General features: G+C 42.2%; 1 protein-coding gene across 4 annotated transcripts in view; it reads left to right on the top strand.

The window, feature by feature from the left end:
- The window catches only part of LOC104056580 (phospholipid-transporting ATPase FetA), an 86,257-nt gene that overhangs the window by 33,916 nt on the left and 25,857 nt on the right, over window positions 1-26,484 (top strand). For all 4 annotated transcript variants that reach the window (XM_054053964.1, XM_054053965.1, XM_054053963.1 and 1 more), the window contains 8 exons: window positions 9,048-9,161; window positions 11,382-11,480; window positions 12,642-12,703; window positions 14,320-14,392; window positions 14,583-14,653; window positions 15,828-15,910; window positions 20,197-20,355; window positions 21,278-21,366. In XM_054053964.1, coding sequence (XP_053909939.1) covers window positions 9,048-9,161; window positions 11,382-11,480; window positions 12,642-12,703; window positions 14,320-14,392; window positions 14,583-14,653; window positions 15,828-15,910; window positions 20,197-20,355; window positions 21,278-21,366 — 750 coding nt within the window. The remainder of the gene's footprint in view (window positions 1-9,047; window positions 9,162-11,381; window positions 11,481-12,641; window positions 12,704-14,319; window positions 14,393-14,582; window positions 14,654-15,827; window positions 15,911-20,196; window positions 20,356-21,277; window positions 21,367-26,484) is intronic.

Raw genomic sequence — 26,484 nt, 5'->3', positions numbered from 1 at the left:
ACTGTGTGCAGAGGAGGGCTAGCTCAATTGGTGTCCTCTACAATTCCAGTAGTGAATTTCATCCTTCAACTTTACTGAGGAGCTCCTTTGAATCACGTTCCACTTTAGGAACATCACAAATATTTTCTCAGTAAGAACTAGAAAACCTTAGCATTTCAGAAGACTGTAATTTTTCATGAGATAGAAAGTCTGATTTGCCAATAGTTTTGACTAAAGATCTTGATGTAGCTGATCTGTTGACAACATGAACTGGTTGGTTTTCACCGGTTGTCTTTCACCTGTGAACTAACCAACACAGGTTAGAGAATTCCCAGGTACAGGGCTGCTGCATCTGTCCTGAATATGAAATGCATTGTAGCTAATACATGTGAAGTACTGTGCAGCATGAATACCTCCTCGAGCCTGGTGATTTGAGACTGGGAAAGTGCATTTGATTGGCACAGAACCTGCTAGTAGAGTGCTGCGGTAGGTGTTACCACTATGTATGGATTTGCGATCTTTCCTTGAATGATTGCAATGTAAACTACATTCAGCAGTGGGGCAAGGAAGCGAGAAGGAGATGTGCGTACCATGATGTCAGGGAGGAGAGAACAAGCAACTCTTCTGGTTCTGAGCCTATTTCTGTGAAAAGCCATTCATAAGGCTGACTTTTCATGTCATTGTTTCACAGCTGATGGCTGACATGCCCAAGGATTCACCGATAACCAAAATAAAGGGGAGCTCTGGAGAGTTTCCATGAGAGTCTGTCGATTAGGTGTGAGTGGAGGTAGCCAAAAAGCCAGCACAATATAATCTGTTTAGAACTTGATAGTGAGTTTCAGTATTCCTACGCTTCATTTTAAGCAGCTGGGTGCATCTGGAGATGATAAAAAAAAGGACCTCCACTTTGCCTTCCATCAATATATGCATGATGCTTTTGAAAGCTAGCTCTTCCAGTCCTGTAGTGCAACGGTCAAATCTCAGCCCCTTCTTTATGCTCAGATTTGTCTGAGCGTGGTGGGGTTGCACTGCTAAGCACTAGAGTGTGGTCCAGGGGGCCCAAGACCAGTACATGGGAGCCTGTACTGGGATGCTCAGGCATAACAGGTATTAGACTCAATTGCCTCTCACATGCTGACATTTTCTGGACAGAGTAGTTTCTGTCTCCTGCAGCTGCAGTCTCCCTCAATACGTCTTCTTACTCTAATGTAATTAATTTGACCTTTGTTCAAGCAAACAAAAGAAGTGTTTAGACTATTTGTGCTTCGTTGTGGTGCTCAACTCTTCAGGACACAAGAATCGGCATACATGGGCAGCCACACAGTGATTTCAGTCATCTTCATAGAGCCAGGAGGAGGAGAACAGTGATTGTCCAGCTCTTGGTCCCACAGGGAGGACCATTTTTCCTTGTCTTTCTGCATAGGAATCTTGTCTTTCCTCAGAGCACAAGAAAAGTTGCACAAAGAGCTATTCCAGCCAGATAAAAGGGACATTAGCTGGAAACTGAAATGAAATCCAGCAATATATTGAAGCTTAGGAAGTGTTTCAGGCAGTGAAAGCCACAAGAGTGAGGTGTACTTTTCTTGGTAACGTAAGACTATGTTAGCCATAAACCTATGAAGCAGGTTATTGTAACAAAGCTAGGTGAGGCAGTAAATGTTTCTTTAGGGTAAGGCCATTGTTGAGAAAGGACAGTAAGGAGAAGAAAGTAAAAGGCAAACAGAAGCATGGTGTATTGCCTTACTGCTGCTGCCAGGCTGTATGTCGCAACTGGTGTGAAGGTTCAACCCTTTCACTAAAAACAAAGTTTCCATTATGCAGGCATGGATCAAAGGTGCAGAGAAGCTTTGTCCTCTTTTATTCTCAGTGAGAACAGGGAAGTGAGAACGTACAATCAGAGACAGGTGTGTTGTCCCTGAATAGCTGGTGGTTGTCCCTTCCCAGTACAAAGTCTACAGGATATCTGTAAAGGCAGAAGAGAGGAGCAGAGGAAGACTTGAAAACTCTATTGTGTACAGAGTCTGACATCAGCTCTGGCAGCTACCAAAAGCTGGCTCTCCTAGTGTGAAGCAAGATGCTAAAACCGGCTTTGCAAGAACCTGATGCTGTACAGTGGAAAGCTGTATCTACCAGCGCATGCAAGGGCACGTCCGTATCCACCACATTTGGACTTTGGAGAGTAAATATTCTCCCAGAGCTCATCAGAAAATACATGGAAGGGCAAGCTGAAGTATGTCCCCGCAAAACTGCTTCAGCTGTGGAGCCTATTTAGCTGAGCACCATCTGGGCAGGCAGGTTGTGTGGAAGGCTGGACAGAGGGTAGAATGAGGCTTAGGGGACAGGAGCTGCACAGGGATAATCCCTTAACACAGAGGCTTCACAGTGAGGTGGAAGGATGATTTCAGAGGAAGAACTGAATGCACCCTGTGGGCATATGACATGTGTCATGCATGCAGTCACCTGGAATATTTTGGCTGGTCTCCTTCACCACTGTGAACAGGGGCAGTACATACTGAGATGGGGACAAGGAAAATGTCTGAAGAAGCCTCTTAACGTGTCTGAAGCAGCTTCTTGCATGTCTTCCGATAATTTTTGCTGTGATTAAATAATAGCACGTGCCTGTGGCTGAGGGCAGCAATTTCAAGGAGCAGCAGTGCTTGGGTGCATCAGGATTTGGTCTTAGTATGGAGACTGGAGCTGAAACTGGGGGTTTTAGACTGGTGCAGCCCCAGACATCCCTGACTTTACTCTGCACAACAAGAACACAGTAGCTTACAAAAATAAAACAAACTTTAAAACAAAGTGCTGTGCAGTTAATTGAGAGCGCTGAGCATGTACTACCCACCGGCTCACAAAATTAGTTAGGAATGACTCAGAAACCAAGCGTGAATGAGTGGCATGCGAAGGCATTTAGTGCAGCACAAAAATGGACTCAATATAGGTCTGTAAAAATGGAAAGTCAAGACCTAATCCTGTGTTTATTCACACTGCAGACAGGAAGATCCTTCCTGACTTTAGTAAGAGATTTGCCTGTGTAAAGACTGAAATGAAGTGAAATGCAGGGTGCCAGATGTGATCTAGCAAGATTTAAGGGCTTTAATCAAGGCTCTTAGCTGAGGCATTTCAATCTGACTGCACTGTCTCAGTGCAGCTTCAGAGGGAACTGCCCTTTATGGGTCCACCACGATGGGCTCTCTGTCTGTTGAGAGTCTGGAGGAGAAAATCTCTTCTGAGAGATTTTAATGTTCACTCTGACCCCAAATCCCTTTTAATTCTTTGCTTTCACATTAGAATTTAGCACAGCTGCACTGGGACGTCACAAAGGTCTGCGAAAACAACTTTGAAATTGGCTTTCAGACAATAGGAGAGGAAATGCAGGGCCCATGAGTCAATGACAAATTTCATCTTGGATCAGGATCTAGGGTCAAACCAGCATCCTTTCTGCAAGGCCAACAGTGAGGGGGCTGCTTGGACTCTGCTTTTGTTCTCCTTAGTCACTTGATGAATTGTCAGGGGAAATAGCAGGGATGTATATATCTTCCTACGGTAAATAACATTGCTTTTGGCTGGATTGGCAGCTGGATTCTTATCTCTTTGAAACTTAATCAGAGAGCAAGGACCTCTTATAGTGGGATCAGACGCTGCTCCACCTCCTCTGCTTGCGTGCTTTGATCTGAAAAGGATGCCCAGTGGACTATTCTAAAGGACCTTGTCAGTGTGATCAAGATAGTGGCAATGACTGCCCTCTCTTCCCATTCTAGCTGGTAAACGTTTCCCAGTGTTCCTTATGCTGAAGGCTGAAGGGAATGTTGTCTGATGATGTGAAAATTGTCTCCTGAAGAAACAGCTACAGCAGCAACTTGCACTGCTCTTTCTGCATTTAGGAAGGTCTTAGTTGGATCCATCCAAAGAACACTTGAGGCACTGACAGGTAGCAGCCAGAGCAGGGCTTTCCTACAAGAAGGGGCAAGCTGGGAGATCAGGGTGACACCAGAGCAGGCAGTTCCCTCACTGACTGGTATGCAGTCCTGCACCATCTGATCAGGGGGGCCATCCCAGACAAGTTGAGGTGATTAACCAGGTCCAGGGTCCCTCTAGGGAGCCCAGTCAGTACCAGTGGGAGATGGGGCTGAAAATATGAGTACGCCATAGGTCCAAGGTCCACCCAGGAGGCAGGGCAGGATAGGTCCATCTGCAAGACTAGGAATAACACTGGGCTGGAGACCGGTACTCCTACAACTCCAGCAAGGACTGAATGCCCAGGGTTAGGCTTAGGTGGAGCTCCTGATTCCTGGGTTGTGGATGGAAGATGCAGGTGAGGTCAAGGCCATTAAAGTTGATTAGGGCCCTGACAGGCACAGAAAGGCTGAGCAGTGCCAGACATGAACTGCAGTGAAGTCCATAGACTGTCCTTGAACTGAGTCTTCCACTCTTCATCAAACCTTAACCTCATGGTGACAAGACTCCTACTGTACTTGTTGGTACTCTGGTTGTGTGAGACCTTAACGAACACAGTACAGCGATTTGAAGACTGCCTTCTCTGCACCACCCTGCAGTGCTCTGTCCTCCTCTTCACTTCTCCTCCCCGCCTGATAGTGGCTTCAGGTACTGAGCTGAGTGGGAGGAGAAGGCAGTGCAGTCAAAGAAGATGACTAAGAGACAACACCTGTAGATCCCTTGCACTCACCTGCCTACGAGTGATGTGAGTTTTTCAATCCACGCCACCTCCGTCTCCGCTCCATGTACTCCTCTGTACCACCGAGATGAGGATGCTTACTACAGCAAAGTTACCTGGATTACAAATTCTGTAATGGGATGGCTCCAGGCACAAGAAACAGCACAGGAAAAGAAAGCCAGTGAGCACAACTTCCTAGAGATATTCCTGGAATACTCAGCATGTGATGGGATCCTGGAACTCACTTCATTATGGCTGCCAGGAAGGGGTTGAGGGGTTAGTATGTAAGAAATTCCCAAACTTGTTAAAAAGAGAAAAGAAAGAAAAACTTAAAGAAAGAGGATTGTACGTTGGATATGTGTTATTCTGGGAATCAGGAGGACATCTTTACGGGGACCAGATGAACGCCATTGGCATCCTTTTGTCTTTTCTCAGTCTTCCACTGAGTTGTGGCTGCTTCTGGCCTTCAGGAATCAGGCAGTGAACTTGGTAGGCTTAGAGCTGATCTCATCTGGCTTTTCTGTACTACCTATAGAAACAAAGCCTCTGTGGCACTGCTTGAACTTTTGCACAAGTGTAATAAATGTGTCCTTGACCACTTTCACAGCCCTCTGGTCACATTTCTGTGTGTGGCAGCTGGAAGCTTTCAGATTGCACTGCTGCAGTGAAACAGAATACCACTGAATTGCTTTCCTGCCGCCTCCTTGCAAGGCTTTATCAGAGCATCTGGGAAAGCTGTTTCTGCTTCTCAGCTGCTTCATTGGTCTTGTGCTACACAGGTACCAGTGAAACTGCCAAGTGTAGTGGCACATCTCCACCCTTCAGGATGCCCAAAGTTTCACTAGGGTTTGCTTTGAACTAGGTTGTCCACCTGCTAGAAACTAATATGTCACAGAGCCAGGGGCATAGATGCAGATGGTCAATACCTCACTGTACCCTGCCCTTTCCAGGTGTCCCCCTCTAGCCCCTGTAATCTGGCCTGAAAAGCAGTAATATCTCTTATTTACAGAGACTTTTATGGTGAGGAGACCATGTGTTTGCTCAGCAAACACAGGTAGGAGCCATCTGCTGAGCATTGGTCTGCCATTGGACGTCACAGACGGGCTTCTGAAAACACCCCCAAAGTAACAGCTCATCCACCAGATCTGCATTTGTGTAACTGTGGTGTGATGAGCAGCACTATTCTTAGGGACAGCATTTCAGTGGAGTCACACCTCCAGGAGGTGTGAATCTAGCCCCTGAAAAGAGCAGATGAGAATAATCCCTCACCCACAGACAGCATTGCTCTCATGTCAAGCTTCGCATCTGGAGAGCTTGAGGCTGACAGTGAGTAAAGACCCTTGAGACTATTCATTTAGGGCACAGACTCATGCAGGGGTTGCCCACAGTCAATCAAAAGCCTACAGCAGACCTGAGAGTAAGTATAACGATCCCAATTCCCATCGTTGGGCTTGGCTCATACACCTCTATGTCTTAGGTGCTTGATTTTTATAAACCTATAGGAGAATTAGAAGCTCCTGTAAGGCCTCTTAATACTTAATTGCTGTTTCAACGTTATTTCCTCTCCATCACTTTTCCTGTATGGGAGTCTTCCTCATTGAAGGCAAAGCATGTGGGAAGCAAGGAGGATGATGCATTAGGGGTATTTTTTATAAAATGACGGCTGCCTTTGGTGTGTTTAGCACACTGCGGTGCTGCAGGCTTCTGTAGTCCCTGTTCCTTCCCAGACTCGGGTCTAAAAAAGTAAAAGGGTGTGATGATGTTAAACATCACAGAATAGGATCAGATCAAGAGCAGAGGCCAACTGAGATTCTGCTGTAGCCACCCAAGAGCCCTAGCTTTCAAAGCACACAGCCCTGGAGTATTGAATGAAAACATAAATTGTATCTTACACAGAGCTTCAGCTGTATCCTTGATGTGGGGATGCAGAACTTTGAAGTGGAAAGGCTGCAGCTTTCCCTAGTTTGTTTTTATCATTTAATATTGATATTCCCTTAGCCCCGGAAGGCCATGAACAATTTACTTGTTGAATTAGTTATCTTCGTAACAGTTATGAAGAATTCTTTTTTCTGGTGCTTAGCTTTAATTATAGATTCGAGAATAGTAAGAAGATCTCTATACTCTAATACTCCCTGTCTTTACCCTAAAGGCTGTAATGTCCCGCTGTCCCAAAAGACAGTGTGCATCAAACAATATCACGACTCTGAACAGCTGTGGAGAAAATGTTGGATGTCCAGATTCCTGCAGTTAGGCATTTGGAAGTTGTTATGTCTGGGACTTTTTAGCATGCCTAATGGCAATAGGAAACAAAATGAATAGCTTTGGTTCATTCAGTGGTTTTCCTGACGTAATTAATGGACAGAAATAGAAGGCAGGAATTGAAATAAACCACTTCCATTCTTTTCTTATCCCCCTCTGAGATTTTTGCAGGCCATGTTCCGTAAACTTCATGGGAGTGTTTATTGAGTAGTTTTTCCCATGTTGGATATGACCCTATGAAACCTATTGACGCACAAAGGTCGGATCCCCTTACTTTCTCCTGCAGCCACTGTCATTTTTCCCCGAAGTAAGTGGCCATGAAGATTTCAGGAAGCATCTTTAGATCCAGGTTTTATTAAAAAATCTGTCAGACTCTGGTGGACACAAATTTGTCAAGGAAGGAATTTAATTCTCTGTATGTTGGTTTTGCAGAGGGTGCTGCTATTCTGTTGCTTCTGTTTTAGCAGTCTCTGTGGAGCCTCTGTGCAGCTCATATCCCATGGTTGAGGAATTTTAAAATAAACTAAATTTAACCATGTGTCACGATATTTAGATCACAGGCAGAGTTAACCACACCCTGAAATGGCTATGTGATGCCTGCAGACAAGCAATATTTTTCATATGATGATCACTTACAAACATCTTGTCTTCCTGGAGAGCAATCAATGGGAGGATTTGGCCAGCTCCTCCGTGAAGGGCGTTTCCATCTTTGCTCTTTTAGAGACTTATTCATTGGCTTTTACAGGGGATAAACCATGAAGTTAATGTTGGAGAATATTGCTGTACTTTGCGTCTGAACATAGGCAGAAATCCAGTAACTGCCTAAAATGGAATAGCTTTCCCCATACATATGGTATGGTATGGTGGTGATCTTAAGCAATTGATTTAATGGTAGAAACTTGAAGATGTATGTCAGTTTAGAAGTCAAGATCCTGCATTAATGCATGCATTAATTGGAAGTGGTATGTGATTCACAGTAGCACCTGTTCTCCCACCAGCTTAGCGTTGTTGAAAGGCTATTGCATTACTAAATAGCCATTTTCACTTCCATTGAACCAGTATATCTATTACTGAGCGAAGGTGCACTGTGAAATATCTGCCTCCTTATGCCTAAGTTCCGTGGGAGGAGGTTAATAGGCATCTTCTGGAGAACTTCTGTGAGGGAAATTTTAGATATGCTGGCCACAGATGGCATACATACTTCCAAGACTAAGCCTGGATGTGTGCATGATAAACTTCACATAAAAAGAAGTCTAACATACCTAAATACTGAAGGAACAACCCGAGCTGGTGGATGAGTATGATGGATTGAGCCTGTCTATCAAGAGAGATGCATCAGACTGGAAAGCTCTGATCTTCAAGAAATAAAATACCCGGTTCTGTAATCGTCAGCTTGAGTGTTTCTCTGGTTTGAAGGAGATAGAGAGGGGAGCAGCCATTCCTTGTGGCTAGAGAGGCTGTCTGCAATTAGAAAAGGAAACTGGAAATGGGGAACAAAGTTGCAACTCTCTTACTGAAATGTTGAGTTCTTGTATGAGTGGCTGTTTGCACAACACCACGCTCAAGTGATCTTTATGGAATAGAAACTGGTGCTGCTCCAAGTTGCTGAGTTGAGAGGCTGCTGAATCAGGTGAAAATAATGATGTCATGTTCTACTCCTGGGAGGACCTATAGCCCCTGTGTGTTGTCCAGCAAATGATGCTTCAAGGTCTCAGACAAGTTACAGATAATTGACCTATCATGCATTTTCTAATACTGCTTTACAGACGCTGCCAGCAAAATGTCTTAGTTGTGTTGTGGTTACAGTTGTTAATTCTGTTTGTGCATTGTGTAAATGCAGAGATTAATAAAGGGAAGATGTATCTCTGTCTGTGAGCAACTATACATACCTGTGCCTACCTGTACTTGTACTGGCATAAACTGAGCATCTTGTTTTCGCGAGCTCTCATAGGAATTCTGTGTTTATCCAGGCTTGGCATGACCGTGTGGCGAAAAAGGAAGCAGTTTTTGAGCTGCTGTTGGAAACAATGCTATTGCTAAATATAAGCAAGTAAAAACACAGTTGAAATGGGTTGTGCTGTAATTTTGTTTCCTGTTTTACCAATCCTATTTATTTTCCTTTTTTCCTTTGCAGAACAATACAATTAAAACGTCAAAATACAACTTCTTCACTTTCCTGCCTCTCAACCTGTTTGAACAGTTTCAGCGAATAGCCAATGCCTACTTTCTTTTCTTGCTGATCTTGCAGGTATGAATTCACTGTGCTGTTTCTAGCAGATTGTGTTGTCTATTATCAAAGCCTGTCTATGTATTAATAGTTGTTATAAAGTGCAAGCTATATTCCTGTCATGAATTAGCATCTTAGAGCAGAAAAAAAGCAATTTCCTTTCTTAGCTTTGGATATGAGGGCATGAATCAAAAATGTAAGTAAAATTTTCAACAAATCGTATACATTATTCCTGCCCCCTCCTACTACTCTTTTGTGTCTACATCTGGGTACTCTTGACTGTCCTTGGATTTGTATTACTTATTCCTCCTGTTGTACCAAGGAAATTGTCTCTTATTCTTTGGTTTAAAGGCAAATTCCACTGGTAGTCTCAGAGGAAATTTGTAACCTGTATTGTTTCACAGGGAAGGAAAGTGTTAACATCAGGAAGGCCCAAGGTTGGAGCGAGTTTGCATATAACCAAACACTGCTGCTCCCTGCTTAGCAGGGTGAGGAAGGTATCTAGTATGGAGTATGTCAGACACTGGCAACACTATTGAACCCTCTGTCTCACAACAGCTTTGGATTGCATTTTGCTCGATGTTGGTAATACTACCCTGAAAGTTGAATGCACAACATAAACTGATAGCAGAAGATCTGCCTCTTTGAAATCTGCTAAGATATGGATAAACGCAGTGTACTGTGTTGTTGCTGAGTCATACTAGAATACATGTTGTAAAAAAAAGGGTATAAGTCTGATTATGCTTCAGCTATGCTATTTTAATTCGACCATTTCAGTGCACTCAAGTTTGTAAAATTATCTTTGTCAAATGCTTTCTTTTCAATTTCAGATCAAAAAAGAATAGGCAAAATTTTGTTAACCCTGTAGCAGACTATGTACAATCCTCTTTGCTTATTTACAGGGAACAAATTTAGGAAATTACAGCCTGTGTATATTTTTCAAGAAACTAGTGAAATTGCCTTTTCAGCTGAGATTACAGCACTGTTCCTGTGTTGTTGTACTGCTCTCTAGCTGTTTGTCTATCAGATCCATAGTGCTCCAAACTCTAAATTATTTCACTGTGTCTTTTGCTGAACCATTAAACAGTGATAGTATAAAATCATACAACTTTTTCTGCTGCCTCCACTAAGCTAGGCTAAAGAGGGGAGCTACTAAGCTTTGATATTTACATATCTGCCCATCTAATTCTCTCCTATTCTGCCTACTCACTCTGCCCCTGTAGCACTGGGAGTATTTCTTCCTGCATCAGGAGTGGATGTCATGCGTGGGCTGTGGAGACTTTGCCTCCCTGCTCCTTTGGCACAGCCCAGTACGGAGTATATCTTCACAGTTAGGTCAGAGGGAAGCAGTTATGTATCTCTGCACCCTCCACAGCTGAGTGGGTATGTGCTTGTCTCTAAATGTCTTTCATCCTGGCTGGATTTGGTGGTACCAGAAGGGTCTGAGTTGTGACAGTGCAGTGAAAGGACCACCCTGCAACACTCCACCCTTAAGTAGCTGTTTCAGTGGCATAAATGTCAACTTCACCATTCATATGACGTTCACACTGACCAAATACAATCTAATGGACCAGCTGATGCTGGTATCACGTTTGTTCCATCATTACTCCTGTGCTTCTAGAGGAAGGAGAGAGCTATGCTGGGGTCAGACATCCATTTCTGTAGCACTGAAAGCATCACAGAGTTACCTTCAGCTCATGGGTCTTCTCACTAATAAAGACGTGGGAAACAAAAAAAAAAAAAAAAAGGCTCTGTTGATCTTGGAAGAGCAACTGCTCTGTTGCTTATTGATAGGAAGTTTAGTTCAGCAAAATGTGAAGAGTTACTGAAACAGAGAAAAAAAAAGGAAACATTTGAAGGCTCCACGCAGCAGTGCTCGCTCAGATAGTTGTAGATGCCTTACAGAAGGCTTGCCCATATCAGTACCTCCAAAGAAATCCACTGCGGACTTTGCAATCATAGTTTAACAAAAAAAAAGAAAGAACAACCCACTACACTTCCTGACAGCTCTGTGATTATAACCTAAATTTTAGCTTGTTTTGTAAGGAAAGCATGGGTTCCCTGGCTCTTCCACTTTTGTGGGATCATGTGTAAGTGATAGAGATGCATTTCTGTCTTTATTCTGTTTTCAAGTATGATAGAAAAATGTTGTCTGCAGCTTCCATAGAAAACAGTGTTTTGTTTCCACCTATTTTCTGAAGTGGCTGGAAATTTCTCAACTCAGATCTTTTCTTCCTACAGTTGATTCCCCAGATTTCCTCTCTGGCCTGGTTTACAACGGTGGTGCCCCTAGTGCTGGTGCTGGCTGTGTCGGGAGTCAAGGATGCCATCGATGATTTTGTAAGATCTGCATTGCTGACCTGTACTTTGCCCATGATTCTTCACCACAATGACTAAAACAAACCACTTAAAATAAACACAGCCAGTGGCAGGCAGCTGAAGAACTTGTCTGTGGCCAAGATGGAGTCTGAGATTAGATCCCCAAATCTGTAGTTTATTAGCTAAAATGAGCTAGAATTTCCAAATTGCTGAGCACCTTCATTGACTTTATCTGAAACTGCTCAGCATGTCTGAAAATGCAGTCACTGACACATATGCCTTGACACATGCACAAGCCTATTCTTAGGCTTCCACTTTGGAGAACTCATCCTCTGCCATCTAGTTGCAATGTAGGTGGAAAAAACAGTTGGTAGGAAGTAAGTGTACACCTCATGTGTGATTTTTCAAACTTACTCAGCTTTGGCTGAATTCTGCTCCCATCACAGCTAATGGTCAAAGTCACGTTGGCATAGTCATTCACCATGAGAGTGGAGACATACTGGCACAGGTTGCCCAGGGAAACTGTGGCTGCCCCATCCCTGGAGGTGTTCAAGGCCAGGTTGGATGGGACCTTGGGCAGCCTGGGCTGGTGGGAGGTGTCCCTGCCCATCACAGGGAGTTGGAAGATGATCTTTAAGGTCCCTTCTAACTCAAACTATTCTGTGATTCTATGATTCTATGATTCTATGACTTCAGGAGTTGATGTTAGGGCTGAGATTAGCATCTGATCTTCTCCCATTATTAAATAATTTTGATGCTGTGTGGAGACACAGTACAACATAGTAAATAGGCAGGTGAAAGATGGTGAGGTGGTGTCCCAGGGACCAATGCCTGAACATCAGTGGCCGCTTCCCATATCAAAGCATATGAATGGATTTCTCTGGTGTTTATGAAACTGTGATTGGCAGGACCAATACCAGTGGAGTCAGAACTGTGCTAAGTGACACATAAGGCTCTACCCTCCTTCTTCCCTCCAAGAGCAAGTCCCATGTTGCCTGTTGCTCTTTGCTGTCCAGTTATGCCCTATGCTACCCATGGGCTCAACTGTAACTCAGTCGTGAGTCTAATCTGCCTGACCTGTTCAGCTAGCTTCGTGAAAACCTAGTGTTAATGAACTGCCAAACGGCTTTAATGTGCTTGGTTTCCTGGAAATGCCTTTTAACATACTGATCAAATTTTCAGAATCGACACAAAAGTGATAAACACGTCAACAACCGCCCAGTCCAGGTCCTGATCAATGGCATGTAAGTCTTTTTTCTTTCGCTGTAATTTTGACTGAATTTTTATCACTGGGAAGAGCATTTTATAATAATATTTATTTTTCTGTGCAATTCCCAAGAATCTCTAAACAATTTAAAATGGCATCATATTTCACACCACTAGTTTACTGTTCTGTTCTGGACTACATGTCTGATTAATGAACCCAAGACACAGTGTCACAATTAGTGCAGACAGTATGACTGTGACTCTGAATAGACAAAAGTAAACTCTTTCTCTTCCAGCATATATAGAAGTTTAAATGAGTAATACTTTGAGAGTGTTGTATTATTTTACTTCTTGTCCTGGAAGTGGCAAGCAAGGCTATCCCCCATGTTCATTTGTGTTCATAGCATTTATTTCTGTGTTAAGCAATACTAGGCATTATCAACAAGAAATTTTAAATTAAGAAGCAGGAATAACTTCCTCATACATGTCATAATCCTTTGAGTGTGCGTAGTACTTCTTACTAAGATGTCTTCAAAATATTTCAGCTGTATGTTTTGGACATTGTACTGCTAGCACTGTTCTTTCCTGCAGAAAAAAAAGGAAAGGTTTTAGTTTTTGTGGCAGGCAGATGTGTTGTTTACTTGTGGCTCCATGGAGTCGAACTCTGCTTAGGACACAGCTGCAAACAGCTGCAAACAGCTGTGAAGTCTCTTGTGACTTGTGACTTTTTATTCTGTACTATAGATAGCAGTATGTTATGTAAACTCCAACAGATGATCAAACAGTTAAAAGTATAAGTGGAAACTGAAGAATAGGAACATACTTTTTCTTCTTCCTGCTAAGTGAATCAGTTTCTCGGTTCACTGTGTATTAGTTACTGTGACTAGGAAACATACATTGAAATAGAAAATTTACAATATTTTGCCTTTGTTCAAAAGCTGAGAAGTACAAGTCCTGCCCAGTTCTAATCAACATGGAAAGAACAAGGCTGAGCTGAACTCAAGCTTGAATACCTAGTCCTGTTTTGATATAACTCTTGATATGTTTCACCTCTAGATTTTGCATCTATAGCTGTTGTGACTTGGCTATGTGAGCACTTGCAGTTTAGCTGTCTGTCTGCATGAACATCTTGCTTAGGGCTGTGAAGGCCACTGCAGCAGGGGATTACCTTGGCTCGTGTACAGCTGAAGCATCTGCATTGACCTTCCTGACAGCCAGACCTACACAGAAACAGATCTGTTGCTCTGGCACATGAAAATACTGAGAAAAACTAGCACAACTGGCAGTTTTCTCAGGTGTTTGGGAAGTCTGATAAGCACAATAGAGAGATTTTTCTCTGAGGCAATATAACCTTTTAGGAGAAGGAAGGGAGTAGTAGATTCAGACAGGACAGTGCACATGAACTGTGATGCTACTGTAAGGCTTAGTCTCAGCCCCGCACGGGTCACCGCAAACACTGTTACTGCTTTTTTGCATTGTGGCGGTCCCTTAGTTTAGTATGGCTCAGGCCACATCATGGCAGACCTTGCTGTGCCTTATCAACAGCCCAAGTCCTGATGGCACCTACAATCTGGCTTCAGCAGCAGAGTGGAGTATCCTACCTTCGTAAGTGGTGTTTTCTTTACGTACCTACTTACTAGAAGCTTTCTTGCAGGTTAAAGGATGAAAAATGGATGAACATCCAAGTGGGGGATATAATAAAACTAGAAAACAACAACTTTGTGACGGTGAGTACAGTTTCTCTCCACCCTGCTCACAGTTAGTCTCTGTAATTACTCTTATAATTCACATGCAAATTAGCCAGTAGTGATGATAACTGCCTCAGAGACCTGCAGTGTGCAAAAACCTCAAGCAGCATTGCGAGACCATGCCTTCTGACGGTATGAACTCATGCCATATCTGTCTATCCATGTTCAGGCCGATCTACTGTTACTGTCAAGCAGTGAGCCGCACAGCCTGACATACATCGAAACAGCTGAACTGGATGGGTGAGTGAGACTGCCCATTGGGTGCAATCACAGCTGCCACTGCAAGACCAAATCTTCTTTGGTGACCCTCCGTGCTTCAAGCTTACCTGCAATAACTTTTGTAGCAAGAGCTTCCTAATATACAGGATAAAATTTGGGTAGATATCTTGGAAGTAACATCCTCTGGTAGATAATTTTTTGTCTTTCGTTGCAAATGTCATATGAGGAGGCAACTTTCCCTTTTATTTTTTAGTGACAGTTCTAGCAGGGAGAGCTGGTTGGAAATGTGTTATTGTAATATCCCAGGTCACTGACAGAAGCATTCTGTTTGTTGCATCTCCCTTTGTCTTTTATCTTAGCTATATTACCTGGGTGAGATAGTCACGGTGAATAGCACCAGTATTTTCCTTTGTATGGCTCTACCATAATACTAGTGCATGCACACTGTGGAGGTTTCCAAACATTGCTGATTCTAGGGAACAACTGGCCACAAGTCAGAAGGCTGCAACTAATTTGTATAAATTGGAATAACCTGGATCTGACCTCATCTTTATGACACAACTTGCAATACCTTTTCTGCGTTGCCTGGAGCAAGCATCAACTTGGAGGACTAAGCAAGACCAGAGAGATAAGAACTTGTGTCTCTCCCAAGGCACTACAGACAGCACTCCAGACTTTTCCCATCTGATTTCTGCTGAAAAATGTGCTGTGGTTCTTGTACACGCAAGTACCGGGAGGCCCTGAACAAATGCAGTGTTTCTTTGACACTGCATTTCAAACTCACCTTCCCAGCCAGCTAGGTCCAAGACCTGAGCACTCTTCAGGACCAGAATACATGGGAGGAGATCCAGAGCTCTCCTATATGCTCACGTTCCTCAAGATTCAGTGTGGTATGAGTGGCAGGATACAGGGTGAGCTGCTCTATGAGCTGAGATGCCTGGTCTTCCACTTTGTAGTGGAAATGAGAAGAGAAAGCCACCTCTTTCTTTCTGGCACCTTGTTCAGAATTTCTTGTCTTTGAAACTGTAGGAGACAACTATACTCTTTGGCCAGATAAAAAAGGCCAATTAAGGCGTGGCCCATCAGATGTCTAAGAAAGAAGGCTGTCCTCAAGTACAGAAATTACTTTCAGGGAGAGTTTTCAGTTCACATATGACTTTCAGTTAATGTTTTTGCCTCACGTTATTTGTTACAGTGAAACAAACCTGAAGGTGAAGCAGGCACTGACAGTCACTGCAGAGCTTGGAGAAGATCTTCAGAAACTGACAGAGTTCAATGGTGAGTCTACATGGAAAATTCACTTTCCAGCACATCTGACCAAAGACGAGAGTGCCTGAGGGTCTTCCTTCCAGGCTGTCCCCTGCTCCCCTCAGGATTCCTCTGGATGTGGCAACTGGGAAACAGGATGGGCACATTGCAGTCTGTACAACAGTTATCAACAACATACACAGAGAAAGAGCACCCCCTTTGCATGCAGATCTCCCAGTGCTGTCTATGGCTATAACCTGAAACTGCATTGGCGGCAATTCTCCTGGCTGCACACTTTTCTTTAGCATCAGTCTGTCCATGTCGAGGCTACTCACCTCAAAATTCCTTAGAAGAGTTCATGTAATTTAGCACAGTGGAAACTGGTTTTCCCACACAGCATGCTTAGTTCTGATCTGAAATTATTTTCACAATGCACCTTTACACTGATGCAGCAATGCTGATGCATTGAATACACTTAGGTTCTTAGGAGCAGCACTTTCCGGACACCCTGCAGACGTGAGGACTAACTCTGCTCCATGCACTCAGGACAGGTGACTGCCTCCCAGACTTAGCTTTGCCCTGCTAGCGTCTCTGTTCTCTCTCAATCCAACAATAAGGAGTGCATTTTAAGATATTTAAAGATAAGCAGTGCAGATGTGGGTAATGGGCAACATATCCTTTCTTAACACTGTTTTGTATATCAAATGTGTAACAGCACAGGAACAGAAAGGAGACAGACCTGTCAAAAATGCTCCATGCTCACACATCTGTCTGCAGAGAGAATATGGAGAAACAGGCCAAGTGGTGTTAGTCATGCTCCACAGTGACCTGCTGGCTTGGGTTTGAGGGCAGGATTATGAGAAGAGTCAGTATGGAGAGGGGTGGAGTGAGTGCTGCTGTCCTTGGAGTGTCTCAAGAACTGCAAGCTCTCAGGAAATATTTTTAGATAAAGAGTAAAAACAATTTTTTAATAAAAAATCTCTTTGAAATAACTAGATGATTCCAGGACAAGTGGCGGGTATGTGTCAGAGATTTAGCACAGCTGGGGCTGTCTCTGGCAGAGTCATCTCCGGCGTGGGCTTTTCTTTTGCTTTCTACATTGAGGTTTTAGGAAATCATGTTTTTGACCTCAGCTGAGTGTCAGCTCTGTACATTGGGATTTCTCTGGAGTGACAACTGAGGTTCTGAATGGTTTAGGTCTTGAGAAATATGTTTTAGCAGGTGCAGTCAGATGCTTTATGTTAGTAGTCAGAGTGGCGAGTGGCGTGCCTTAATTATTTTCCTGAGGAGGATGCAGTGTTTATCAATTTGTAAACAAAATCTTTATCTTAAATAATTTTTAAAGCATCTCTGTGTAAAGCTTATTTAAGGATACTGCATTCTTGAAACTGCATGATTTAAAAAGTGTTTAAAAATATTTTGGAAAACGAAAACATTTTAAATAAAATATTTATTGTCCTTTAGGTCTCTATTTTAGTTTTATTGTAAATAAAAGTGACCTCTTTGTAATACTTAAAATGAATAAAATGTTTCCCAGGATGATTTATATTTGGTGGAGTACTGGGAAGAGTGCCTGGAATCAGACCCAACCTTGAGTTTCCCCAGCAAACCTCTGTAGAAGTATTTAAATATTTATGTAACTCTTTATCTAATTACTTCTTAAGACAGGAAGAGAGGAAAGGGTTGAACGGCTAATACAGGCACTCAGTGGAATGCTTAATGTGAGTTATGGTGTTTGTTGACATTGCGATGATTCAGATAAGGAAGATGCTTGCAAAACACTGAATGTCTTTATCTGATTTGGGGAACTGGGAGATAAGAAAGGAAACAATAATTTTCAGTTACCTACTACTTATCACATGTAGACTTGGCAGTATTTAACTCTTTCAGGTGAAATAAATTCCAGATACCCTCTTGCCATTAATGGGACGAGGAGACAAAAGGCACAATTCCTTGCTGAGGTATAAATGTCTTCAGCTGCAGAGTTACTGGGGTCAGTGCAGGTATACTGGGTGAACCTTTAGAGCATCTCATTTTTTGTGCTCAGTTTAGTTTGGGTGAATCTCTTCTGGTCTCAAAATCAGTGTATCAGTACAGATTAACCCACTAACAGGAAAGTAGATGTAAGGTATTCACACAAGCTCTGTTCCACGGCTGGCTTAAGGAGAAGATCTGGTGAGGGATCATGCCCTAGATTTCTTTCACCAAAGTCTCTCTGTGCTGTGTTTCAGGTTCCACTGCAAAGCCTCTGCTTCCTGTGTGCTTTTTGAGGAGCTGCAATGGCTGTAGTGAGAGTGATCTATTTGCTGTAGACTTTTAGGAATGATGGAGTACAAGTCTGATTGTTGTTGGATTAACCGGATGATCAAATAGAATATCAGCATAGTTGTTCGTAAGAGCTCTGATATCACAAGTGTCAGAATTTCCCAGTTGCTTTGTTTTTCAAGCCTGATTTGTCTGCCATAGAGTAGAGCTACTTTTGTGAACAAAAAAAAAAAAAAAAAGAACATCCATCCTTGATTTTTCTGTGGTGCAGGCTACCACAGCACTTAAAGTTGTACTTTTTATTTATACTTGGTCCTACGCCTGATCCTACACCTGGGTCCTACACCTGGGTCCAGGCAATCCCCGTTTTCAGTACACAATGAGGGATGATGTGATTGAGAGCAGCCCTGCAGAGAAGGACTTGGGGGTGTTGGTCGATGAGAAGCTCGACATGAGCCGGCAACGTGCACTCACGGCCCAGAAGGCCAACTGTGTCCTGGGCTGCATCTAAAGAAGTGTGGCCAGCAGGGCAAGGAAGGGGACTCTATTCCTCTCTTGTGAGACCTCACCTGGAATACTGTGTCCAGTTCTGGAATCCTCAACATAAGAAGAATATGGAGCTGTTGAAAGAGGTCCAGAGGAGGGCTACAATGATGATCGGAGGGCTGGAGCACCTTCCCTGCAAGAGACAGGCTGAGAGAGTTAGGCTTGTTCAGCCTGGAGAAGAGAAGGCTCAGAGGAGATCTTAAAGCGACCTTCCAGTACATGACAGGGGCTACAGGAAAGCTGGAGAGGGGCTATTCATAAAGGCTTGTGATGATAGGACAAGGGGGAATGGGTATAAACTGGAGAGGACCAGATTTAGGCTTGATATAAGGAAGAATTTCTTCAACATGAGGGTGGTGAGATACTAGCACAGGTTGTCCAGGGAAGCTGTACATGCCCCAACCCTGGAGGTGTTCAAGGCCAGGTTGGATGGGGCCTTGGGCAGCCTGATCTAGTGGGATGTCCCTGCCCATAGTAGGGGGTTGGAACCAGATGATCTTTAAGGTCCCTTCCAACCCAAACCATTCTATGATTCTAACTGATAATTTTTCCAGTCTGTTGAGCTTGGTGTGTTTTATCTGAGAAAAGCTGGAAAAGCTGGAAAAGCTGTATTCTTTGCAAATGCTAGTCCTTAAATGGCTATTTGCAGCCCGCAAACAAAATAACTTTAATGTTCCTGCTGATTAACTGAAGAGACCGAACTCTTGGATTCCCTTTCAGTAAGGTGTATTTGTATTTTCCAATTCTTCCCAATACGTCCACAGAGTCCTCCTTTGAATGTTTAGAAATTAGGTCCAAATTTTGATTTCAATAATAATTTTTATACTGGAGTGTCTGTGCTTACGGTTTTGTCTGAACACATTTTGTTAAAAGAAATAGATACAAAGCATGGAAATAAAAACAGGCTCTCCAATTGCTTATAGTATCAGCTGTATGGCTGAAGGTAGCAGTATGATTTTTCATGTGCCAATGGGACTTAAGGTATAAAAAAGATGAAATTAAAAAAATAGTGAACAAAGACACATCTTGCAGGCTTCAGGCTATGATTTTCTTGCTTGGGCTCCTGCAGTTTCAAAGAAAATGGAACAGGAATTGTATGGGATCAGCACTTTTATCTAAAGTTATCCAGTGACATCCTACCACGATGAACTTGCTGTGGAAGGATTAAAAGTATATTGCTGGTTCAACATTTCTTCTTGCCCAAATAAAAGGCACGGAAACTTTGTTTCAGACTCTAACAGTACAAAATTACCATGTTCAAAGAACAGCATAAATCCAAATTAATTGTGGTCCGTTGGATCACAAAATTAACATGGAGAAGTAGCAATATCCCCAAACATCTATAAATATAGGATATAGGATGGAAATGACAGGGTCAGGAATGGACTGCAGCTATAGTGTGAAATGTTCCCTGTTCGTGAAATAATTGAGAATGCAGCATCAACTGACATTTATCTGGGACAAGAAGATTTCCACAATCTTTTTGTTTTACCTTCCTTTTACAGGTGAAGTCAGATGTGAGGCACCAAATAACAAACTGGATAAGTTCACAGGAACTCTCACTCTTCGAGGAGAGAAGTATGCCCTGGACAATGAGAAGATGTTGCTGAGGGGTTGTACTATTAGGAACACAGAGTGGTGCTTTGGCCTCGTTATTTATGCGGGTAGGTAGAAAAAGTGACACGTGAATTGCAGAGCACAGCAACACAAGTGTGGAAGTACATCACACCCAGCACACACAAAGGAAAATACCTTTCTTCCAGGTACAAGAGCAAAAGCAAAACAGTACATGAGATCCTGTGGCTTAACTCGAGGCTGTAGTGATGCACATTACAGGGGATTTCAATCTACGATTTTTTTTGTCGTTGTCTATAAGAGGAAATAGCTACCTTGCAAAACCCAATTCCATTTTGATTAAGTGCTTCAGTAAGCAGAAGTAATTTTTTATTTCAGAAATGCATGTGAGAAGTCGTGATGAATCAATGAGAAGGAATATAAGAGTTAAAGGCATTTAAGAATTAAAACTGCATTAAATCTACCTTTACAGGCCCACACTGGACCAAATGGAACTGTTTTCTCACCAGGCTTGTTCAAAATTTTTCATCCTTAAACGTATTTGATTTAAAATCCCACATAATTTCTATGTGATTTTAATCCATATTGGAATATTAGGGTCATCTTAATATTACTGTACACCGTTAGATCTATATTTTTTACAAGCATAGCTGTTCCATTGTTTATCTACTTCCATAGACATGTGAGATGATGTATAACATGTCACTAATAACAGAGCAGTATCAGGTATTCCGTGAAAAGTAATTAAACCTGAAAGGGATTGACTGTTGAAAGAAGAGAGCAGAATCCAAATACAGAATTAATGGCTTCATATAACTCTCTCCATACAATCTAAGACAAACGCCTTAACCTTTTCTGCCTACATTTCCCACCGGCACTGTAAGCTGTACCTGCCTTCAAGAAAACTGTGATGAGTATTTATGCTGTAAAGCACACCAGGGCCTCAGAAGGAATCAGCTTTAGAATGGCTAAGCTTTATTACTAAAATTCATCAGTGTGTTTCATCTCCAGGGCCAGACACCAAACTAATGCAGAACAGTGGAAAAACAACTTTTAAACGGACAAGCATTGATCGGCTCATGAATGTCCTTGTGTTGGTGGTAAGTCTGATTTATGTATCTCCATTTCTTCAGATGTATTCATCATTTCCAGATGCTCCACCTCACTGTCCACACAAATGAGGGAGTAGCAGAAGTAACTAATGATAAAAAGGAAAGTTATGTAATAATTTATTAGCAGCCTGAATTCATCAGCACCTCTGCCAACTCATCTTGCAAAGCAAGGCCATTACATTGAAAGTGTTAGGGACCTTTTGTCTGAGATTTTCATTTGCTCTTTTCTCCCTTGCTTTGCATTTTTTTTCTGAGATTTGCTTTGAAGCCTGAAAATGTCTTTATTCCCTAGCAATTTTGTCATTTTCTATTTAAATAAACATTAGCAGTCCTCCCTCTTCTTTCTAATTTCTTGGCATCTTTGGTGATATCTGTATAGGACTTGATAATTACGTTTGTTAATTTACATGATGACAGCTTCTGACTTAACACATTAGGCTAAAATGTTAGACGTGGTTTCATTAATACTCAGAAACTGGTGTTTTTAGAAGCTGGGAAATTTGGGAACACTAATCTTATATAGCAGACACTTTCATCAAACTAGAAAACAGATCTTACTTGATGTTTAAGCTTCTCAGTGGTTTTAACAATGACAAATACTTCTAGGCAGAGATAGTGATTCTTTTACAGGGTCTGTCCAAAGATTTTACTGTTGAGTTCGAAGCCTCTTAGTGAAGGAACTATTTTGGTTACTATTGCCAGTCTGGAGACACACACACACACTCTAACACTGCTTTACTCAGTGGTGCTTGAAGAAAATCTCTTTAGTTTCAGGCTTTTATTTTCCTTTGGATGCAAGTTTTAAATGCCTTTTCAAGCACGCTGCACCACCTCCACCAGTTTATAGCACTGGGAGGGTCTGGCCACTCCTGTGATCACCTCTTCACAGCAGTGCCCACTGTTCCCTGTTGTTCCCTTCTGCCCTTGCTCTCCAGCCCAGCCTGATGGCTAGGTTGGGGTCAGGATCCGTTCTCAGGTGCTAAAGCAAGCCTTGGAGAAAGCATCCAACAGCAGCCTGTCCATCACAGCAAGGCTGCCCTGAGCTCTCACTGCCCTTTGTGACTCCATGCCTCCTTGGTGGTGGGGCTTATAGCAAAAACATCTCAAAGACTGCCCCACTCACAAACCTCGCCAACTCATTCCAGCCCCTGTCCTCCTGCTTTTTCCTCAGGATCCCAAAAGTTCTTTAGTTGGGCCCAGGGATGGCAGATGTTACAGAACAGGTTGCACAAAGCAGCAGCAGTTAGCCAAACTCACAAAGCTGTAAAGCATTGTTCTGAACATCTGCACATGCATATTTGCCATAAATCAGTGCCACAAGACAGAGAGACACTCCAGGATCATCTTCAAGGCCTCCTGAATTCTTGTTCCATGTACAGTAAGGACATGCCCTTGACTTTAGTAATCTTACACTAATGTCCACCAAGTGAAAATCTTGATTAGCATCATTATCTTGTTTTCCTCAGTGTTTTCTTCCCTCACAATTAACGGGACAGCAAAATCAAGCACTGTTTGGGCATCTTACATTCAAAATTTTGCAAGCTTTTGAAAAAAGTCACATTTTCTTAGGCGTTCTGCTAGGCTATAACTGGAAAGGATGAGACACTGCAAGGGATACACAGGAAACTAAGCAGAAAAAAACTAAATATGGAACTTGGAATTTAGCATTCGATTATGGTTTGCCAAAACTTCTTTCACAAGTCAAGGGTCCCATCCAGAGCTTTCAGTCTGTTTGGCCTCTCTTCACAAACAAGATTAATTTACCTCCAGGCTCCATTTAAACAAGATGAGCAAGTTGCATTTGATTGCATCAGGCTCTGCCTGGGTTCTTGGGCACTGATGGAACCAAGCGTGCGCTTTTCTCTTTCACACGTTTTTAAGGCACCTAACATTTTGGTGTCCAAGTAAAACTCTATCCCACCCTAAGCACCGGGCTGTTTGCAGATCAAGGGGATATGGCATCTGGTTGTTCTAGCTCACTGGGTGGTCGAAGGTTACAAAGCACAGTCATAAAAAGAGGCAGTATATTGCGCTTTTGAGTTAGGAAATACAAAGCAGCCACAGCTTGCTATAAATAGCTCATTTTAAGCGAAATGAAACTTGTTCCACATTAACACTATCAAAGCTATTTTGTGTTTAATTGTCCATAAAAATTCCAGGCACAACACAGCGTTTAAGCAGGGCTCGCTAATGAACTCCTGGGTAGATGTTGCCTTGGTCTGTCTCAACAAGGGTTAATCAGGAGTGAATATTTCCAGATGGCAACCATATCTGTTCTTTCACGTTTGGAATTGTTCCCCAGCGATCTGCAAGTGAAGTGAATGTTCTTCCACTGGGGACGCACATGCCAGCTCCAGGAATGTTTTTCCCTCTAAAACTTTTAGGAGGCTTGCTGGAGAACGTTTTCAGAGTAACAGGGCTATCACCTTCATCTCTTAAGCAACTTATTGCTTCAAATCCCAGAACAGAGTTTGAAGTGCTAATAAAGGAACCGTGACAGTTTTAATTCACAGTCCAACAGGAAATGTTTGTCAAAAGTCACCTCCCCTCTACAAAAATCCTATTCAGCCCTGCAGATGATCTTTTGCAGGCATTGCATAGGCAAGACCCAGAAAAGGAGGATGTTAATGCTGGGAAGCCCATGAGCGTGCACAAACCTATGATCAGGGTTTTTTCATGTCCTTCTCTGGCGGAGCTGTGGTTCTGATTACAACACCCTGCACACAGTTTTTTCTCTGTACAGAAATTAATCTCTGGGGCTGCTGTTAACAGCTCAGATTTTTGCATTTGTCTCAAAGCAAACAGCATGTTAGTGAACTTTGTGTAAGCATGAGTAAAGCAGACAACTTGAGCTGTTAGAGACAAGCGTGTTGACATGCAAAATGCACATAAAGCAAAACGTTCATAAAGCAAGTGCAGTTGTAGACAAGAGCTGCTGTGATATGAGAAAGTTCAGCTGCTGTCTTGCCCCATCTGTATTTCCGTTGCTAAATCATACACTGAATTTCCTACATGGATTGTGATGTTCTACAAAGTGACAATTTTTAACCTATGGGACAGCAAGTAATCATTCAGGGTACAGTGATAAAATATAAGAGCCAGCTGGCTCTTCTAATTTCTCTTACAATAGACAAGGTCTGCAGTAATATCTTTTACTTGAACAACAGAAATATCTATAAAGATGAACAGGCTTGTATGTTTTCTCTGTCTACGTCTATTTGTTCGATAAAGGAAAATGCCTCTCTCCAGGTCATGCCTCTCACATATCCTTAAGTCACAATGATTACAACAGCACAAACAGACGTCTATTTTTACCGCTGGTCACAGAGGTTTAAAAACATTGCACCACATTCCTTACCAGCAAGTACTATTGTCTCCAGTTCACAAGTGAAGGTATTTATTTGGCCTCCCACCATTAAATAGAAAAGCTACTACTGATGTGGGAAATGTTTCCCCTGAAACACAGCTCAGCATCTTTGCTTACTACAGTCACATTTTAGCAGCTTCTTGGTACTAAAATTCAAGTTGGACGTATGTGAACTTTTCATTGAGTGATTCAAATCACTCCTTAAAATTATCATCCTTCATCTCACAGATTACCTCAGCAATACAACTATCAGCTTTACCAGCAATGTTTCTATGTTTGTAGTTACTGATTTTTAAAAAGGTTGATTTTTGTTTTAATCTGATTGTTCCTTGGTGGCTTCATACATAACACCCCAATTTACTGAGATTTCCTCCCTAATGACCATACTTGCCGGGGTGATTTTTAATTACTCTGTTGTGCACCCTGATGAAAATATTCCTTATCTTTACATTTTTATGAGGATATTGGTTGTTTTAAGTCAAATATTTGGAGAAGCCCACATCAACAGAACTAGTTTTATTATCAGTTGTCCAGGAATGATATCAAGCTACTCTCAGTTTATCTCTCCCTTGATCACCATTTCTACCTTTCAAATACTGGAAACGCATTAGCAGATTGTCAGCATGGTGGAGCATCCTGGTTTTCAAAGCAAGGTTAAAAACTAACCTTACTGCTTAAGAGAATTTCTCAGCTAGTCCCTCTAAGCTTTCATCATTAAATTACCTAAACCCACTTGATTGAAAATGCTTATTAGTATCCGCATAGTAGTTCTGGTCACAGAAGATAATTTGTCTTTCCATCTGCTGCATCATATGGGATAGATACTTCCTTCAGCTTCCTTCCTCCTTCATTCATAGATGATTGTTGTCTTGAACACATCTGCCTTTTCCACACTTCTGTTCATGAGTTTACTCTTTTTCTTTCTTGATATTTTATATTACTAGATATTTATAGCTTTATAATCCCCTGCAGTTTTTGATTTCTATTAAATTATCTTCTTCCCTTTCTTTTTGTATTCTTTTCCACATAATTGTATTCCTATGTTCTTCTTTTCTTTTAATCAAAAATTCTTCATGACCTAAGTAATGTTTTTATGCTTATTAAATGGTGTTTCTGAGCAAGTCTCAGTTTTCATTAAGGTGTTTCACTTTGAAATTCCCTTCCCAGTCCCTGATTGCTTTAAGCTTCAGGTAATACGCTTCTATAAAGTCCAAGGATACACATCACTGGTTAGTGTTGCTTTCTGTTTGCTCAAAGGAAACGTAATCAAATTGTGATGGTGGGTACCAAGAACTATTAGTTCTGAGTCAGTGATTAACCCTCTTTTAACCATCAGAATGATATCCACCACTGCATTCATATCTGCACAGTGCTGGATTTTCTGTGTTGCACATTATCTTTAGTAGTTTTTCAGAAATAGCGTGTAAGACTATAATACATTCAGCAAATAGCCAGGTAAAGTCCTCCAGGGAGTTTGTATTCAAATGTATGCAACCAGACCTTTTCAGGACCCACAGCTCAACTCATCTTTAATGAGATTTGGTGTCCTGCAGCTAGCTACCCATGAACAACCAGGTTTAGGTGGCTGCTTGGAACTTAGATATTGAGCTGTTTGAGGTATTGTGATTCCAAATAGCCAGACCCTACTCTGCGTAATTTTATCCTTCAGGTAAAAGTGTCATAACTTGGCTGGTTTTCCTCCTTTATCCCTAGGAGTATTTTCCTGTGATTCAGGCTGT

The sequence above is a fragment of the Cuculus canorus genome, chromosome Z, assembly GCF_017976375.1.
Source record: "Cuculus canorus isolate bCucCan1 chromosome Z, bCucCan1.pri, whole genome shotgun sequence".
Lineage (NCBI taxonomy): Eukaryota > Metazoa > Chordata > Aves > Cuculiformes > Cuculidae > Cuculus > Cuculus canorus.
The sequence above is the reverse complement of the archived record's forward strand: the minus strand, read 5'-3'. Positions and strand labels throughout refer to the sequence as shown.